This window comes from Akebia trifoliata, chromosome 3 (genome assembly GCF_017979445.1).
Source record: "Akebia trifoliata isolate Shusen 1 chromosome 3, ASM1797944v1, whole genome shotgun sequence".
Classification (NCBI taxonomy): Eukaryota; Viridiplantae; Streptophyta; class Magnoliopsida; order Ranunculales; family Lardizabalaceae; genus Akebia; species Akebia trifoliata.
The window spans coordinates 52,270,957-52,289,773 of NC_141377.1; the positions used below are offsets into that span (position 1 = coordinate 52,270,957).

Consider the following 18,817-nt stretch of genomic DNA (forward strand, 5'->3'; position numbering starts at 1 on the left):
AAATCATTATGACGTAATGTGTTACTAAAAATCTAATCAAAATAAGAATCGAAGTAAGTACGAATGTGCTGTTAGGAAATTTGATGAACCAATAGTATGACGCCAAGTGTATTGGAAATTACTAAATATGCAAACTCCTAACCTCTAAGAAATTATCGCTCAATCAATCCATCACATTTGCTTTTCCAATATACCATGCCATTGGTTCATGAGCTTGGCACAGAAAAAAAAAAAAAAAATTATTATTATTATTATTTTCTAATTTTAATTTGAGTCATGCCAAAGTAACATTGTGGGGATATTTCTGACGTGGATGTGTGTAGGAATCATAGATGCTTTTCATCAAATTACAAAGGAGAGATAAGGATATAATGGTTTATATATATATATATATATATATATAGGTAGCGTTCGACAGCCAACATTGGGAGCCAAAAAAATTTCTATATGGGTTAAAAGTTTCGAATTGAGCTAATATTTTATGAGGACATCCATTAAATTGTAAATCACTTTTGATGTGGTAAGAAGTTTCAGGTTGGACTAATTTTTTGTGAGAGGTTATCCGCACTAAAAATCAACCTAATCCTAAACTTTTAACCCATATAAGACAAACGTGTTGGCTCCTTAATGTTGACTACCGATATATATATATGGAATTCGGCTCACATTCTTAGGTTCATAAAATTTTTGTCTTACGTGGCTTAAAAGTTTCAGTTAGGCTGATTTTTGTGAGGGTGATATCTATGGTGAGGAGATCATTCTCACAAAAAATCAGACAAATTTGAAATTTTTAAGTCCAATAAAACTAGTTTAGAATTGTGAATCGTTGATTATTTAAAAAGCATCTATGATTCTGACACACATCCACGTTAGAAATGCTCCCCGCAGTGTACATTTTAATATTACTTAAAATAAACATTTTTGGATTTTGTTAGTCAAGTGTCACAACTGATGGCTGGCGTTCCATCAAATAGACGGTAGAAAAAAGAGCAAATATAAAATTTTCTGATAGATCAGTTATTATTTTCTAGAGATTAATCTAAATTTTTAGACACATTTTCCTTAGAATCCCTAGCATCTCAACTGTCTGATGGAGAGTGTTTTTCAAATGAAAAATGCTAGACAGACTCACTACAACACTGCCTTCAGCACTGTGCTGACGTAGTGGTGTGCACATAAACATAGATACTTTTCCTTAAGATGTACACTGGAGGGAAAACGATGATTCTCTGCACACAGTGCTGAAGACAATGTAGCACAGCTCTTTTCAAATGATGTCGTGCTAAAAAAACAAAATCATTGATTGGCTAAGCTATTTGTAAGATTACAAGTAGTTGAAAAGCACCCAACAAGTTGATGACTTGTTGGGTGATGATGGGAGAGGGACTTCTCCCACATAGGGCTAGGATGGTGAAGGTGCCCTTTCAGTCCAACTCACCCTTGTCCTCAACCTTCCTTCTAGAATTAGAGGACCACTAGTGTTGACAAATTATAAGCAAAGATGAAAGGTCATAAGTCTTCTCTTGATCAAATCTCAAGCGTCTATTTTTTTTCTTTCAGATACTCCATTTTGTTAATAAAAATTTCAGGAGACGAATAGGAAAAACAGTAAATCGTTTACCCTTTTTTGTGTTCCTGGCATTCCTCATTCTTTCTTTTGGTTTTTTTTTTTTTTTTTCCAAGTAAAATTTTAGTCATAAAAGTTAGACAAAAGTCTAACATAATTTGGATGATTCAAGCTAAACAAATGAAAATTAGACAATGGCTATCTGAATCATTGATCATAAAACAATTCTCCGCTTTATGTCTATTACAAAATCGAATTGTTCCTATATCCATCAAAAACCATTCCTTTCTTCCACCTGAGCTCCTCCGGAATCAATACTACATCGATTTTAATAAGATTTATTTAATTACAATGCTGCAATATTATTTCCGATATAAAGCCTTGTTATTCTTTAGTTTTCTTTTGAGAAAACTTTCATTCTATGTAGCCAAGAATCTCATGCATATGGGAGGATTAACCTTAGCCAAAGCAAGAATCGACGAAGGGAGGATCCACAACCCATCCCCACATATTAAACCCGAAGCAACCGCTGGAATCATCAAATTAGCCTTCTTCTTGTTGAGTTTGTGCCACACAAATACAACCAAGCTCCCAATACACATGTCAATTGCAAAGTTGGCACCAACTAGGAAGGGCACTGCCATAGCCATGGGCAGAGGTACCCATTTACCGATCTTTGGTGGGGAGACATCCCTCAGCAAGTTTGCCGCAACCGCAAAAGAGAAGAAGCCATAACAAAGCTGCAAACAATGATGGGGCAGGGCAGAGAAGCCTTCGACACCCAAAATTGCCATGTTTCGGTAGATTATAGCATACGGGGCCTTGAATTCTCCATTTGGGTTTCCTATGTCGAACGCCTTGTAGAATAAAAAGAAGGTGAAAGGAGCTACCACGCAACCCATGGCCGTCCCAACAGCTTGGCTCAATAGCATTGAGCGAGGAGAAGTTAGAGTTAAATGGGCAGACTTGAAGTCGTGCATTAGATCGGAGGAGATTGAAACGATGGATTTAATCAAGCCACATCCGACAAGCCCCGCAACCACACCATTGTCTTTCCCAGTTAAAGCGGCAAGCACAAAGAGGGCTACTTTCCCATAGTTATATGCCATGTTCATGTCAGTTAAACCTGCTCCATAAGCATTGCAGAAGCCTAGAGACGGGGCTAGAGTGTAGGCTACGACAACATAGTACCATTTCAGCTGAGGAAACATGAGTGGGATCACAATGATGGAAACTATGGAGAAGAGGGCGTATCCAATACATGCAAGCCACATTGGAATGCTTTCTTTCATGAACAGCTCATTTCGATGAAGTTCGTCTAAAGGATAATTCTGATCGTCAGCCACTGCAGAAAAGAAAACATGTTAATCTTGAACCATCGAGACTGTCTCAACCAAAACATTCCAAGACATTTTGAAAATTTAGGGAGCATTTTTTGTTTGGATTCTAGAATTCGATCCTTGGCCATAATCTGACTCTAGAGTCCAGAGTTGCACCAGATAATTAAAATCAGTAATCAGATAAAATCACAAATGGTGCAGGACCCGTTCTTTCAAATTCTAGAATCTGTTTCTTGCATTTTTTTTGTTTTGGACTAATGCGACTTTCGTGCGATTAGATATAGAATATTTCTTAATAACAACTATAGAAACAGGGATGGCAAAAGAAGTGTATGATTTCTAGATTCTAAATTCGGTTTTCTAAAACATTTAGATTCTGACAATTGGAATCATAATCCAACAATCCGAAGCAAATGCCTCAAGGTTTTGGGGTCAATGCTTCATTAATGTCTTGGCCGAAACATTCTAAGATGATACTAAACTTGCTAGTTTACCTTTGTTGAGGTTCTTAACTTTAAATCTGACATGAATACTTTTAGTTGTATAAAACAATATCTTGAGAAAATTGTAGAGTCCATCTCCGAGGATAAGAGCAATGGAGATAAAGACCTGTTCAACACGAGCAATTGAGAAGATGATGGTTTTTGCTAAGTTACCAAGAAATTATAATAGAACAAGGATATCAAAATATAAAAGAAATATCTATTTCACATTTACAGACCTTGTATCCGGTCAAACTTTTCATACTGCTTTCAGATAAATTTGTGGGATACCAATCTCCTTTAAGCCCGTGTATCAATGGCCACATTATCCCCCATGAAAGCACGGCCCCTAGAAGCAAAGACAAGTTCACAAGATGGGAACAAATCATCCCTGCTCCAATGTAAGTCATGCTGAAATCGAAGTAAAATCTGTAAAAACCCAATAATTTGAGTTAACATTCATGAAAAGATCGATCAATGCGAAATATTTTAAAAAAGGAAAAAATAAAAAACCATACGGACGTTTGCTTCCAAGCTTTCAACCCAAAAGTTGGGAATTGTGAGAAACCACATTGGTCTCCTCCAGAGTAAAACCATTGGAAGAAACCCCAAAGAAAACTGAATGAAAAGAACTTTGCAAACCCACGGACTTGCTTCCTGCGAGAATGATCAAGATCATTAAGACCCAACCCAAATTCAAGTAGCAATTATTATAAAGAATTAGAGAAGAAATATAAGAACCAGAAGGAGTACTTACTTGGCCATCTCATCTCCTCGAGGTGTGTGGAAACCATTTATGAGAACTGCAGTTGCGGTGCCGCTTGGGTAAGTTAATTGTAGTCTATGATCATAATCTGTGTAACAATAGAGATTCCATGAGCAAACCACCTCTAGGGAGGTAATCAAATTACAGTATATTACCATGGTTATCTAGAACAAATCAGACACCACTAGAATAGAAATCTATACCCATAACCTTTGCAAATTGATGTAGAACATTCAGATCACAAGATCCAAGCTAAATAAACTTGAAAACCAATAATTACCTTGGTTGATAAAAAATGAAACCGATCACCATTCAAGAAGCCCAATAGAATGATCAGTATAACCAATCTAGTTTACTATAATCTAATCCACAGCTGATTAACCCTTTATAAACCCAACAACGACAACAAATTATATGAGCAAACTGTTGTGTAAATGTCTTGTATTCTTGTTGTACTATGCAGAGCTGCAGGGGTGCAGGGGGCAGCACTCCTGCCGGGGGTCTCGCTGACTGCTCAGTGGGTGGGGTTGAAGGGGGCAGAACCCCAGGTCCAATTTTTTTTAAGGGGTACAAAAGGGGCAATCATGTAATATTTTCTTAGTTTTCTATTTTTTAGGGGTTTCTGTTTTGGGGAATTTTACATGTTTTGGTAACTCTCGATTTTATAAATAGAGATCTCTAGGGCTGTAAAACTTATGAGAAAATAGTGATTGTTCTTGTTCTGTTCCGTGGGCGTAGGCACGCTGCCAAACCACGTAAATCCTTGTGTTTTGTGCAATTGTGTTATCTTTGCTATTCCGTTTCTATCACACAAACCACCACCAAGAAGATAATTGCAGCAAAATTACAGAAAAATTATCATGGTAATTTTTTGCAAATTGAAGAAGAACATTAAAATCACTAGATCCAAACTAAATCAACTTGAAAGCCAATTTAAATCCCTGGCTAAGCACCATTTGAAAATAAAACCAATATCTATTCAAGAAGCCTATAAAATGTCCATTATAACCAATCCAGACCAATAGTAGAATCTAATCCACAACTGATTAACCCATCTCCAAATCATTATACATTCAAATCAACAAGAATAACAAAAGGGTAAGAAAGGTTACCTTCCTAAGAGGAACTAAAGCCAAAAGCCCAACAAAACTTGTAACAAAAAGAAAACCAGTCATCCAACCAATCCCAGGTTCCTTGTAACTCCCTGGAGTGTTCCCCTCTGTATCAATCCCTACTTGTTCATATGTCTTCTTATTCAATCCCAATAGATAAGACCCAAAACCACCTACAATCCAATAGACATAATAAAGATAAATAAGAAAACCCCAAGATCAAAATAAAATTAAAAAAACTTTTCTGAAAAATTTACAAGAATTAGATCTTCCAACCTCCAACAGCAATACTATAACAAGCTACCGCGCACGTCTGAATTACAGTGTTCTCTTGCCGAGTGAATGGAGTTGAGATAATTCCGGCCTTTCGAAGCAACTTTGTCCACGACCGGATGAACACGAATGCGAGAAGCGCAGCGGAGACGTTGAGATTGGGAACGAGACCAGTTGTGAGATTGAGCTTCATTACAATCACACTGTAAATGACCCCAATAAAAAAACTTGCAATAAGTCCCCTTATAGTGATCTGTTCCTTCCATGGAGGAATTTTCTTTGAGTAATCCTCCTGTTCTTGTACTTGATCTTCCAAGTCTGCTCTCTCAATTTCTTTGCTCTCTTCAATGCTCATAACTCCCAATTCAATAGTCCACGACGTCGTTGTCTTCGATCTCTCTTTCTTCATTCAACAGAGGAAACTCCAAAGTAAGTAAAAAAATTGATAAAAAAAAAAAAAAAAAATTTAAGATTTTATCTATATAATCTTACTTGGGTGTTATAGAAAAACAGAGAAAAATCCACAAAGCCTCTGATCGGTGTGTGTTCAAACCTCCAAGAATACTCTCAAATCCTCGAATGGGTTTTTGTTGTCTTCTAAAATGTACTCACCAGAGCCCCCAAAGATCAATCAAAATCTCACAAAACCTCAAATGGGTCTTTCCTCTTCTTCTTTCAGCTACAGATTCAAACCCCAAACAAAAAACATGAAAAAACACAGATTCTCAAATGGGTATTTCTCTTCTTCAAGATTGTCAATAAAACCCCCACAGAAAAATCACAAATGGGTGTCTCAGAAATTCTTAAATATACTCATCTGATATTCCACACTATACAAATTAAGCTCTACAATCTATCCTATATAATACTATAGACAGAGTAAAATACTTATCTAACAAGAGGAAAGATCCAACTTGAGACCTTCACATGTACTGCGGGAAGTACAATTTACGAGTTGTACTACATTAAATACTGCCAATTATTACTCCACAAGAAATTTATAAGAGCTTCGAATGATATTAACCGTCTAATTTGACTCTTTTTCTTTCTTCTTTAATCTGCTCTGTCAAATACCAATCCATCTCTCTTTATCTTTTATTATTTGTCGATGGATGGTGAGTGAAGCATGAAGATTGGACGGGATTGATCGATTCCTCCTTTTAAAAAGTCTTCTGCGTTGGCGTGTGGCGTAAACACGACTCCTCGAAAGAAGATACTTACTTTCTTGAAGCAAGAGAGAGCCAGAGAGGATTGAAACATTAATGGAAAGTTTCGACCATAGAAGTTGACGAAATGGCTAATTTTCAGTGGGAAATTTATGAGCTTGTTGTTTTTGTTTTAGAGTCTTGCTACACTAACTTAATTCAACACAGTGTGAAACTGGTAATCATGGATTTCTTTTCTTCGAGATACCAGTTAAAAATCATTTTTTTTGCACTGCCACGTTGGTAAAGTGTTGAATGCAGTGTCAAAGGAAGTCAGTGCAGCATTTTTCTTTGTTTCAAGGAAACGATGTCTTTTTTTGGGGTGATTGAGATCCTGTATTCCAGGAGTTGGGTAATTGTATCCAACTCTAAAAGCATTACATGACATTTGGCACATTTTTTTTTTACTTTCTTGTGAATCCCTTAATGTTTTGCTAATCCATTTCCTACCTTTCCTAAATCTAAATCCTGAATATCAGATTTGTTAGTGTGAGAGAAGAAAAAGTCAATGAAATCTAGATCAAACATATAAAATCTCGATATATATATAAAACTAGACAAATTTCAATGATCTCGAATGTAATCTTTACACGAGCCAACAATCTCTGCTTACACTTGAGTTCGAAATCAATTTTTAAAAATTTAGTCAATTCTAGAGAATACATGTGTACAAGAACAAAAATAGTTTCACAACCAAATGTGATTTCAGTTATCCAATCTCGATTCCAAAAGTTTCAGTACATGAGCTTGATTAGGGATAGAATCAAGATTTTGCCCCACATAAGAGCAATTAAGTATGGATAAACTTTTGTATAGACAAATAAGAGGGAGAAAATTTTTGTAGGGACAATAGTGGTGGATTTTTTTATCTATCGTGTAAGATGATAGATGCATCGTATTATGATGCATGAGAGACATTGTATCATTATTGATGAATCTCAACACAAAAGGAAAGTAGTAATGGAGAATAAAATATTTAGTAATATCTATTAAGATATTTTATATTAGGAATTATTATAGATAATTGGTATCTCCATATTAGGCTATTTTCTATATTTCGGTTGATGTAATATCTATAAATATCCTAATATTAAGGGTGCAACTTAGTTTGATTTGAGGTCAAATTGGAATCGAAACGACATAGGTCGATTCCACTACATAAGAACCAAAACCAACCCAAACTGAATTAAAGTCAGTTTGGATCGATTCGATTCTACGGATTGCCAATATTCTATAAATTGTAAATAATATTTTTTAATGAAAAAACAAACATAAAATTACATATAATAAATGACAAATCTATTCATAAAAATTCATTAGTTTATTCATAAAAGATCACTAATCTATGTCTTGACTCCTAAAATAATTCATAATAATAATTATTATATATATAGGGAAATGTTCAACACCAAACATTTTGGCAAAACATTTTTCAAAACATGGGTTAGAAGTTTTGGAATGGGTTGATTTTTTGTGAGGATGATCTCTATGGTAAGGAGATGATCATCACCGAAAATCAGTCAATTCCAAAACTTCTAACAAAAAAAAAAAAAAAATGGTTTACAAAAAATGGACGTCCATTTTTACAAGTTGAAAAATCGTGGACCGTCCACTTTTTGTAAACCATTTTTAATGGGGTTAGAAGTTTTGGAATTGGCTGATTTTTGGTGAGGAGGAGATATATATATATATATATATATATATATATATATATATGGGTCCCATTCAGCACCAAACATTTTAGCCAACCATTTTTGTCTTACATGGGTTAGAATTTTGGGAATGGGCTGATTTTTGGTAAGGATGATCTCTACGGTGAGGAGATCATCCTCACAAAAAATCAGCCCATTCCAAAACTTCTAGCCCTATGTTTACAAGTTGAAAAATCGTGGACCGTCTACTTTTTGTAAACCATTTTTGATGGGGTTAGAAGTTTTGGAATGGGCTGATTTTTGGTGAGGATGATCTCTTCGGTGAGGAGATCATCCTCACAAAAAATCAGTCCATTCCAAAACTTTTAACTCATGTTTTGAAAAATGTTTTGCCAAAATATTTGGTGCTAAACATTTCCCATATTATATATATATATATGAGTCATGTTCGCCACCCTAAGCTTTACCCTACACTTTAACAAAAGTGTTTTGTCCTACATGGGTTAGAAGTTTTGGAATAGGTTGATTTTTGGTGAGGAGATCATCCTCATCAAAAATCAGCCCATTCCAAAACTTCTAACCCCATAAAAAATGGTTTACAAAAAATGGACGGTCCACAATTTTTCAACTTGTAAACATGGGGCTACAAATTTTGAAATGGGTTAATTTTTGGTGATGATGATCTTCTAATCATAGAGATCATCCTCATAAAAAATCAGTTCATTCCAAAACTTCTAACCCATGTAGGACAAAACATGTTTGTTAAAGTGTAGGGTAAAGCTTAGCGTGTTGAACATTTCCATATATATATAGGATGGCGTTATTACGACCCCCTTTGCGACACACCATTTTGTCTTATATGAGCAAAATTTTTGGAATGGGCTGATTTTTTGTGAGGATGATCTCTGTGATGAGGGGATCATCCTGGCAAAAAATCATCCCATTCCAAAACTTCTAACCCCATCAAAATTGATTTACAAAAATTGAACGGTCTAAAATTTTTCAACTTGTAAACATGGGGCTAGAAGTTTCATAATGAACTGATTTTTGACAAGGATGATCTACTCACCATAGAGATCATCCTCACAAAAAATCAGTTCATTCCAAACATTTTTGCCCATATAAGATAAAATGGTATGTCGCAAAGGGGGTCGTAATAATCCGACCCATATATATATGAGAGCCATTCAGCAGCCCCATTATAGTGCCCCACATGGTAACACACATTTTTCAATACATGGGTTACAAGCTTTGGAATGAGCTGATTTTTTGTGAGGATGATCTCTATGATGAGGAGATTATCCTTACCAAAAATCAGCCTATTCCAAAACTTCTAACCCCATCAAAAGTGATTTATAAAAATTGGATGGTCCACAATTCTTCAACTTGTAAACTTGGGTTAGAAGTTTCAAAATGAGCTGATTTTTTGTGAGGATGATCTCTTCACCGTAGAGATCATCCTCACAAAAAATAGCCTATTCCAAAACTTGTAACCCATCAAAAGTAATTTACAAAAATGCATGGCACCATAAGGGGCTACTGAACCGGTCCTATATATATAATATATATATATATATATATATATATTTATTACTTTGGGGTTTGGTTTAGTTCTATGCAAGCTTGATCCAAGAATCAAACCAAATTGATTAGTTCTCCATTTTCATAACTCGGAATCGAATAACAACTTGTTCTAAATCGAACCAAACCACCCCAACGCTATCGGTTTGGACCGGAACAAGTTACACCCCTACCTAGTATGGTTCATATAATGATCAGCCAAGAATTCTCCATAAAATATCAAATTTCTACATATTACAATAGCTCATAATTCCTATATAGTTTCAAATTTCTTGTAGGGATAAGTGTCCCCTCGATAAATCTGCTCGTGGGTTTGATTCCATAGACACTCACCCTTTAGTATGGAAGATCACTAACTCCCAATTCTAATGATTGCATAGATGGAAGAAATCCCAACTCAAAACATACAACTTTGGAGAGAAAGCATGATCGACCACTGGCATGATAAAGAAGAGTGACAACTCGCAAATTAAACAATTCACCAATTCCTCGATTTAATCATGCATATTTTTTTCTTTGTCCCAACCTATCCAATGTATTGTAAAAACTAAAAAGGAGTAGGTGAGTCTGTAAATTGATTTTATTGATCAAGTAATTAACATCGTACTTGTTAATTTCATCCAACGTTCAATCTATAAAGTACAATTGATCTTATGAGCCAATCTAATGGCTAGAAATCACAAGGCCTGCCATTCTGGGTGTACTAAAATTCAGTAGTAAGTGAATAGGGAGTGTAAAATGAAAATTAGGCAAGAAGTCGTATAACTACGTAACTACCAGGAGTACAAGATCTCTATTAAGTACACAGGGAGTGTTATGCATAGGGAGTGTTATAACTACTAACTACCAGGAGTACAAGATCTATAGTAAGTGCATAGGGAGTGTTATAACTACCTAACTACCAGGAGTGCGAGATCTCTAGTAAGTAGTAACTGCATGGGGAGTGTAAAATGAAAATGGGACGAGAAGTTGTATAACTACCCAACTACCAGGAGTAGGAGATCTCTATTGTTTCAGATTCTATTTTGCGTCTCGAAGTAGAAAGTGAAAAAGAGTTGGAAACCTGGGTTAAAACTTAAAAGGTGTTGGGTTGCCACTTTATCTACATTCCCTTTACCTGCCACGTGCCAATATATATATATATATATATATGACTATATAATATAAAGAGAGATACCCGACGTAGGTAATTGTTGCATTTTTATAAAACTTGTGGGAACCTTATTTTACAAAGTTTGTTAGCCACCATACCTTTACCTTATAAAATTTGTTAAGACTAAACCTTGGGTCGGGATCTATGTCATAAAAATCCAATGACTATGATTTTTCGACGCCTCTCTGACATATGCCTCCTCTGTCCCCATCACAAAATTGTAGATCATTGGCATCGGGATATGCAAAATTATAAATCTTTTTCTTGTGTGTCCCGAGACAAATAATCTACGTTTTGTGATGGGGGCGTATATCAAATGGGGACGTTAGATTATCACAATTCAATTCAAATTGATGTGATTAATTTGTTATTTTTCTTTTCGGATTATTGTGCTAACCTTACCCTTCGGATGAGATTAATCCCATGGTCACGCGCACCACCCCCTTAGAAAGTCCTACAAGCAATTAATTGAGTTGAGGGTCGATGGACCCTAAGGGGTGGCCCCAATGAATCTATTGTTTTGTGGGGTTTCAAACACTTGACCTACCCTTCTTAAGAAGCATGTCAAGGCTCAAGTTGCCAATAGGTTACCCTCTTGGGGTTCAGATTAATTTGTTACTTAACATATCTTGGAGTGGATCCAAACCACATCAATTTGTGGCATCTTGATGCTACATGGCTATAAGAAATAAAATTCTAATAACTTTGCGAAAAAAAAGTTAATTTTCACAATTGAATTTAATTTTAAATTTGGGAGTTTGGCAACCATTCATTTTCAACACCTTCAATTAAACTCAATATTTTATATTTTATTTTTAATATGAGTTTTCCTATGAAATTTAAAAAGTTGATGTTTTTTATTGCAATTTGATAATCCATATGGGCCCAATGACCCTTACTAAGATTTGAAATCATGCTTGCCTGATTCATAAAGTAAGGTTTGTTTAGTAACAAACATTATAAAGTAAAAGGAGTTTTTGAAATAAAATTGCAAGACACCCCCAAATTTTTTATTTTTCTTCATCACCTCCTTTAATTTTATTGTCTTTCATTTCCTCCTCCTTTTTTATAACATCCTCTAATTTTACTATCTTTTTTTTATCCCCCCTCATCTTTTATCATATATATATTTTTTATCGTTTTAATCGCAAAGAGGATGCTTGTTCTTTAGACGCATGCAAACTCTAGTATATTTTTAAAATCAATCTTATCAACAACAAGAATGGACTTGCAAGCGTACACAAGTAAGAAGTGTTGAAGTGACTTGAAATAATACTCAAGTAGCATTGAGGGTGTACTTGAGTGTGAAAAAAATCGTAGATACCTTTTTTTTCCGTTGAGATATGAGCATTAGATTCGAGGAAAATCGATTATTCTCAACATTCCGTTCTCAATAAGGATGCAATGGGTCGAGTGAGACCTCTACTGACTCCATATCTGAATTGAAACACCCCCCCCCCTCATACCCAACATCTTACACGAATTTTAAAGTAATACCCACATCCAAATTTTAATCAAGTTTTTAGTGGATCACCCAAATTTTTATCCCCTCGTCTAAAATATTTGTTTTACTTTAATAATAAATATTATATAATAAAATCCTAATTATTTACATATATTTAAATATAGAATATGAAATTATAATTTTACCATTGGGTAAACAAGTAGGGTATGACGTATATTTATACCTGATACTACAAAACTTTTGGGTAATCATGTATCAAGTAATATTCTCTGAATTCTTAATTTGATTGAAATACCTAACCCATATCTGATTTATTCGGGGCAGATGACTCAAGTAGACGGGTATTATCCGACTCATTACCAATCCTAGTTCTCAACACAGAGTGTTATTTTAAGTTGCAAGGCTTGTACCAATAAAAAAATTTGACAAAAGAATAATATTAAGCTGACTCAAGAAAGACACTCAAATACTTATACTAAGAGAAAACAATCCATGATTCTATTCACATTGTATTTTTTTCGAGTCCGATTTGCAGGGCTTTTGACAAAATTGATTGAATACGGCTGAGTATTAACCACATCACGGTGAATTTCAGTCAATATGTTTTGAATGTATTTCTTTTTTTTTTTTTTTAGTCAATTTAGTACGGCTGACAAAAAAGGATTGAAGGAAAATGCAGAAGTAACATTGAAATTGACATCCTTACACACATTGCTGACGTAGATGTATACTTAACTATAAAGACTTTTCATTGAGATACGAGTGAGAAACATCTATGATCCTGTGCACCTGTGCACAACAATGTGTGAAATGATGTCAATTTCAATGTTACTCCAGCACGGCTCATGATTGAATACAAATGGTAAATTTCGGTAAATATGTCTTCCCAAAATTGGGTTTATTCAACTCCCTACAGCACATGATCGTGAGTTACTGTGGATTGAGATATGAGTGTATTATAGACGGTTACGATCATTTTATAAGACAGTTGAGATGTGTTGTGGATTAGAGTGTGTGTGGCTGCTGCACAAGGGATAAGCTATCAAAGTTGAGATTTTTTTCGCTTTTTATCTTTTATTTAAAAATGGGATCAAGGGACTTTTCACGAGTGGTCTAAAAAAAAAACCAGTTTTGATTGGGATTCGTTGATAGTGGGTCGTTGGTTTCTACTCTTGGCCGTTGATATTTCCACATTGGAGAGCATTTGTTCTGATCCTACGGTTGTTAGAAGTGGAGTCGTAAGAGCTGAGTTTTGTTGTTTCGTCGTGTTGACACGTGGTGGACGTTCGTTGGTTAAATCCCAAGTGGTTAAATTTCTTCGACAATCTACTTTTTTTTTTTTTTTTTTTGTCCAAAGCTGTGTGGACCCCAGTTAAGTCATATTTTTTCTACATTTTCATTTATTGATCATGGTGGGCCCAATACACGATTGTTGATATTTGAAAGTATACATCACTTGATTGGGCCCACACAAGATCACATCAAAAAATTTTAAATTGATACCTATCATCACTGGAATTTCTTTTTTCGGTAGATTCAACACCCCAGCTAATCATTGTACATGTGGCACTCATCGATAGGTTAGACATAACGTTCTCACTAATTGCAAAAAAGGAATTACATTACAAGCTAAAAAAAATAGCCCCCCCTCAGAGATGATGATTCAATTCAACCAACCAATCTGAAAGCTTTGTTTTGATCTTTGACTTTTGTGATCGAAGAAAAACATGATTCAATGCAGCAATGGGCAACTTATTGTTGTAGTTCGTGCGCTTCTAGATATTTTGCTAGCTGACAATTGTGATGTCAATTAGGCCTGTATCTATCAACTAGGCTCAGCTTTAAAATATAATAAATAAATAAAAACAAAAAACAAAAAGGTGAAAGACTCTAGGCCAGTAGAGGAGGATAAGACTCATTATTTTCAATGAGTCAATTTGATTCGATAATGAGAGCGACAATTTTAGGGAAAATTACTTGAAAGACCCCGGTGGATGGTCTTCTTCCTAGTTGATTTCTAATTTTTAGAGTTTCTCTTAATAATTTATTTAGTAAAACTTTTCTTTTTAATTAGTCCCTCAACGTCGTTCCTCACAATTCTCATGCTTGAATTATCAAATGTGCCCTAACCTTTTGAATTCATCATTTCATATTAAAAAAATAGATTTTTGACATTCGATTTGAATTTAAGAGACTCCATTCTAACGTAAAGGATTTGAAAAAGAAGAAAAAATTATTTTCAAGCATTCTAAAGATGTATGTAGAAAATTAGAACTTTTTTTTTAAAATTTTTAGATGAAAATTGATTAAAGATGGTTATTTTAATTTGAAATCATCTAGATAAGTTGTTATGTAAAATTTTTAATCGATTTTTTCCATGTATTTTACTTGAAAAATGTTGAAAAAAATGGAAATGGGTGGATTTTACAATTTTGAGTTTGACATTTTTAGTTGAATTTGACAATTTAAAAATTAGTAAACTCGAAAATAAATAAAAAATTAATGAGTTTGACAATAAAAATGTTGACCTTGACATTAAGAATTTATTTATTTATTTATTAAACAGACTATAAAATTATCATTTAAAATTTAAGGATTATTAAGAAATAACCCCTTCTCGCCAGGTCCCTAAGTAATTTTCCCAAAGTTTTATATGGCAAGGTAACTAATATACATGCCCTGAAATCATCTTATTCACCGTGACAGAAGACATTCCAACCTACTTACAAATCGATGAAAGTGATGTTGATAAATAAGTTATCTTCTAGAGGGAAAAAAGGCTATAAGGTGAAAATTCGATTTTGCCCCTACTCTAATTGCACATCGGCAAGGGTGTTTAGAAAAGCATGATAATTTAAAGATAAATTCTTATGTTTTGGATGAATATTTGAGATGTTTTCTAATTGATGATATGAGTGTCTTGACCTTAGTCTTTTCTTATTGATTAATATAAAAATTATTCATCTTCAACTTATAATTAAAAACATTTGATTTTTCTTCCTAAAATCAATCATCTTCAAGTTTTTTGACCTTCTTAGTAATTTTTATTTATTTTTATTATATCTATTCAACTTCATCTTCAATCCATCATTTTTTTTACCTGACTTAATCCCTGATTTTTCTAATAATCCAATTAGGGAAGAAGAGAACAAAATTACACGCAATACTCCATCTTCGTAAGGAAGCCTTCTACACCAACCATAATTGAAAGAAAAATAAAATAATTTTCTTATTGAATTTTAATAAATAAAAAAACTGTACTTTTTATTCTCAAACAATCCTATCCCACATAAGGACTCTCTTTAACTATTCTCGAAACAAGATTCCTATCAAACCAAATAACAAAAAATAGAAAATTCTCCATACAAGAATCAATAAAGCTGTGGTCATGTGCATCCCACGCATGCACCTATGCACGTCGTGTGATCTACCCAAAATTTCATTGTTACCTAAATGCCCGCATCTTCAACCTTTGATCAAAAACCCTAAATTTTTTTCTTTCCAAACTAGTCATTGTCAAAGCTCCCATCTTCAATCCATGATTTTCAACCTCAACGAAAATCTTTGTTTATTCTTCCCAAAACTATTCATCTAAAAGTTCATCATTTTATCCACAATTTTCAATCTCATCAACTTAAAAAAAAAACCTTGGTTTTTTTACCCAAACAGTTATCTTCAAGTTCCTTATATTTAATCTATCATTTTCAACCTCACCTTAATTAAAATTCTTCATTGTCTCTTCCCAAAATCAGTCATCTTCGATTCATTATTTTCAACATAATCTTGATGAAAACTCTTATTTTTTTTTATATCCAAAATTACATTGTGTCATTCCACTTCTCCAAAAATCAAATTTTGTTCTTAAAGCTTGAAGGTTTAAGTAGATAAAGTTTTAAAGTTGAAAAAATGGGTAACATATTTTAGCTAGTTGGTCCAAGATGATAGATTTTGGTAAAAAAATAAAAAATAAAAGATAAATAAGTTTTTTAACTAAACATTGAAAGTGAGGGTACTTTATGGTGTTTTCATTAGGAGAAGATTGGGGTCAAGGGATGCATGTCATCAGTTTGAAAACATAGAGATGTATCTGAAATATTCACAACATGTGTGGAGCTATGTCTAAATCACCCTAAAAGTATACTATTTTAAAAAATAAAATGTTTACGACAACAGTAAAAAATATGATTTGGTAATTATTTTGATACGTGTATTATCCTGGTACGTTTGATATCTCTCGCCCATTAGTTGGTAAATTTCCCAATTTTTAAACTATGGTGGTAGTCAATGGCCTGAATCGGGTCGGGCTTGATTGAGCCTTAACCTAATCCTAAAGATGTGGGTTGTACTTTAGCCCAACTTTATATCCAATCGGGCCTAAGTTGGCTAAAATAACTTATATCATTCTTCACAAAAATTATAAAAATAAAATCTGATCAGGTGTATCTGATCAAGGGTGGCCTTAGCAAAAGTTGGTGTGGTAATAGAAGCTCTCTAAATTTTGTCTTCAATTGAGAATTCCAGTGTTTTTATCCTAATATTTGGCCACAAGTCTGATATCCACACGGGCCTATACTCTTAAATGATATAAACACCAGTAAGTATATCCCACAATGGTGCTCTCGATGTTCCCATATTTTTTTAGAGCATATGATTGAGTCTTATATATGTCAGCTTTGATCACTTGAATGGGTGTGAGTTTCAAATGCATTATATGTAAAAATGCAATTATGATCAAGAGACAGAAAATTGGATCCACAAGTTTTCTTTCTTACTACCAATGTTCTTATGTTTTGATCCGTAGCATAATTTTTTGCTCATCATATATATATATGTTATTATTATTATTTTTTAATTTTTTATGATGACAGGTTATCCGGACCGGAGGCCCGACTAGCAAGGGCAACGCAATTCGACTCTCAAAGCACTCAACCTCACCCAAATCCAAGGAGGCAAAACTAGAAAGGAGCCAATGGGGGCAATTTCCTCCCCTGGTTGTCCCCCCTTCCCTTCCCTAAAGTACTTCAACCTATGTAGAAATTTAATTTTAGTCTATTTAACTTTGTCTTCAATCCATCATTTTGAATATTGTCTTAATCCCTTCTATAAAATCTTGGAATTTTCTATTAAAAATCTCATGATCTTCTGCTTCAAAAATCCTATTTTGTTATTTAGATTTGACAGTTAAAGTAGATCTTAAGGTTGAAAATTAGAGTAAATTTTTATCCAAGAGGTTAAAGATGTTTGATTTTGAAAATAAATTGACTTCGAAAGATTTTTTTATTCCAAGTTGAAGAGGGTAATAAAGTCAAATAGATTGTCTATTAGATAAAACAGAGATCGAGAGAACAATTTTTGTGGGTGTTTAAGATAGCTTATGTTTTTGAAGATGACATTGCCCATCAACTTTGGCCTTTTCTCATAGACTAATGAGACATGACATAAATGCCATTTTCTTCAACCTCTAATAAAATAATCTTCAAATTTTCTTTTCAAAACCTTTCATCTTCAAGTTCTTCAATCTCGCCATTAACTATAATTTGCCCCTCTCCCCCTAAAAAAATCCTAATTCTATAATTTACCCAAATCCCCTTCAAGTACATACAATCCCCCACAAACCCCACATACTCAGTAAGTCAGAACAAATCCCTTTATGTGAGCAATGCTGATGCTTGAACTCAATACCTCTCCCTTTTCAGAGGGAGGCCCTGACCACCAAGCTCTACACTTGCTGATTTATTCATATAGTTATCACATGTGAAATTATATATGTAAGACAAACTTGTCCCTATAACCATAAGAAAGCTGGAGGCCTATTGGTAGCATTGTCTTCTGCATAATTCATATTCAATAACAAGTATACTAACTTTTCCTTAATATTAATTACCTCCATTCATGTGTGTGTGAGGCTCTAATCATTCCTTAGCATTGGCACATGGCATGGAAGCAAGTAAATGGAACATAGACCTTCAGAGCTAAACGTAGAGGCAGAGAGCTCATTTGGAGAGTTTATCAAGTAATCTCTAAGAAGGTATTGTCTCCTCAAAGATTATATGGTTCTATGATACAAACAAAGTAGTTAAATGCACTAATACTAAATTCATATGTTCTTTTGGGGAGGGAAATCGAACATATGGAGCTTCTTTTTGTGCATGAAGAAACAAGAAATGAAATCAAGGTGTGTTATTAACACATACAAACCTGTAGGGAGTCGATCAATTTCA

General features: G+C 34.2%; 1 protein-coding gene across 2 annotated transcripts; it reads right to left on the reverse strand.

Moving 5' to 3' along the window:
• Nucleotides 1–1,754: 1,754 nt before the first annotated feature.
• On the reverse strand, nucleotides 1,755–5,308 carry LOC147407869 (metal-nicotianamine transporter YSL3-like). Of its 2 annotated transcripts, XM_086436635.1 has the most exons (6): nucleotides 5,268–5,308; nucleotides 4,147–4,243; nucleotides 3,912–4,046; nucleotides 3,629–3,818; nucleotides 3,402–3,516; nucleotides 1,755–2,912 (listed from the first exon to the last, which is right to left on the reverse strand). In XM_086436635.1, the coding sequence occupies exons 2-6, from the start codon at nucleotides 4,152–4,154 to the stop codon at nucleotides 1,987–1,989; spliced, it is 1,374 nt and encodes a 457-aa protein (XP_086292761.1). In that variant the 5' UTR covers nucleotides 4,155–4,243; nucleotides 5,268–5,308; the 3' UTR covers nucleotides 1,755–1,986. The 2 variants fall into 2 exon arrangements, with proteins under 2 accessions (XP_086292761.1, XP_086292760.1); XM_086436634.1 differs by lacking the exons at nucleotides 4,147–4,243; nucleotides 5,268–5,308.
• Between the last annotated feature and the right edge of the window lie 13,509 nt (nucleotides 5,309–18,817).

Bases quoted from the DNA above. Each gene is read 5' to 3' on its own strand.
- LOC147407869 (XM_086436635.1), bottom strand. The intron at 3,517-3,628 runs GTCTGTAAATGT...CGTGTTGAACAG, and splicing joins AAAGTTTGACCGGATACAAG to GTCTTTATCTCCATTGCTCT. The intron at 2,913-3,401 runs GTAAACTAGCAA...TCTTTTCTGCAG, and splicing joins AGTTAAGAACCTCAACAAAG to TGGCTGACGATCAGAATTAT.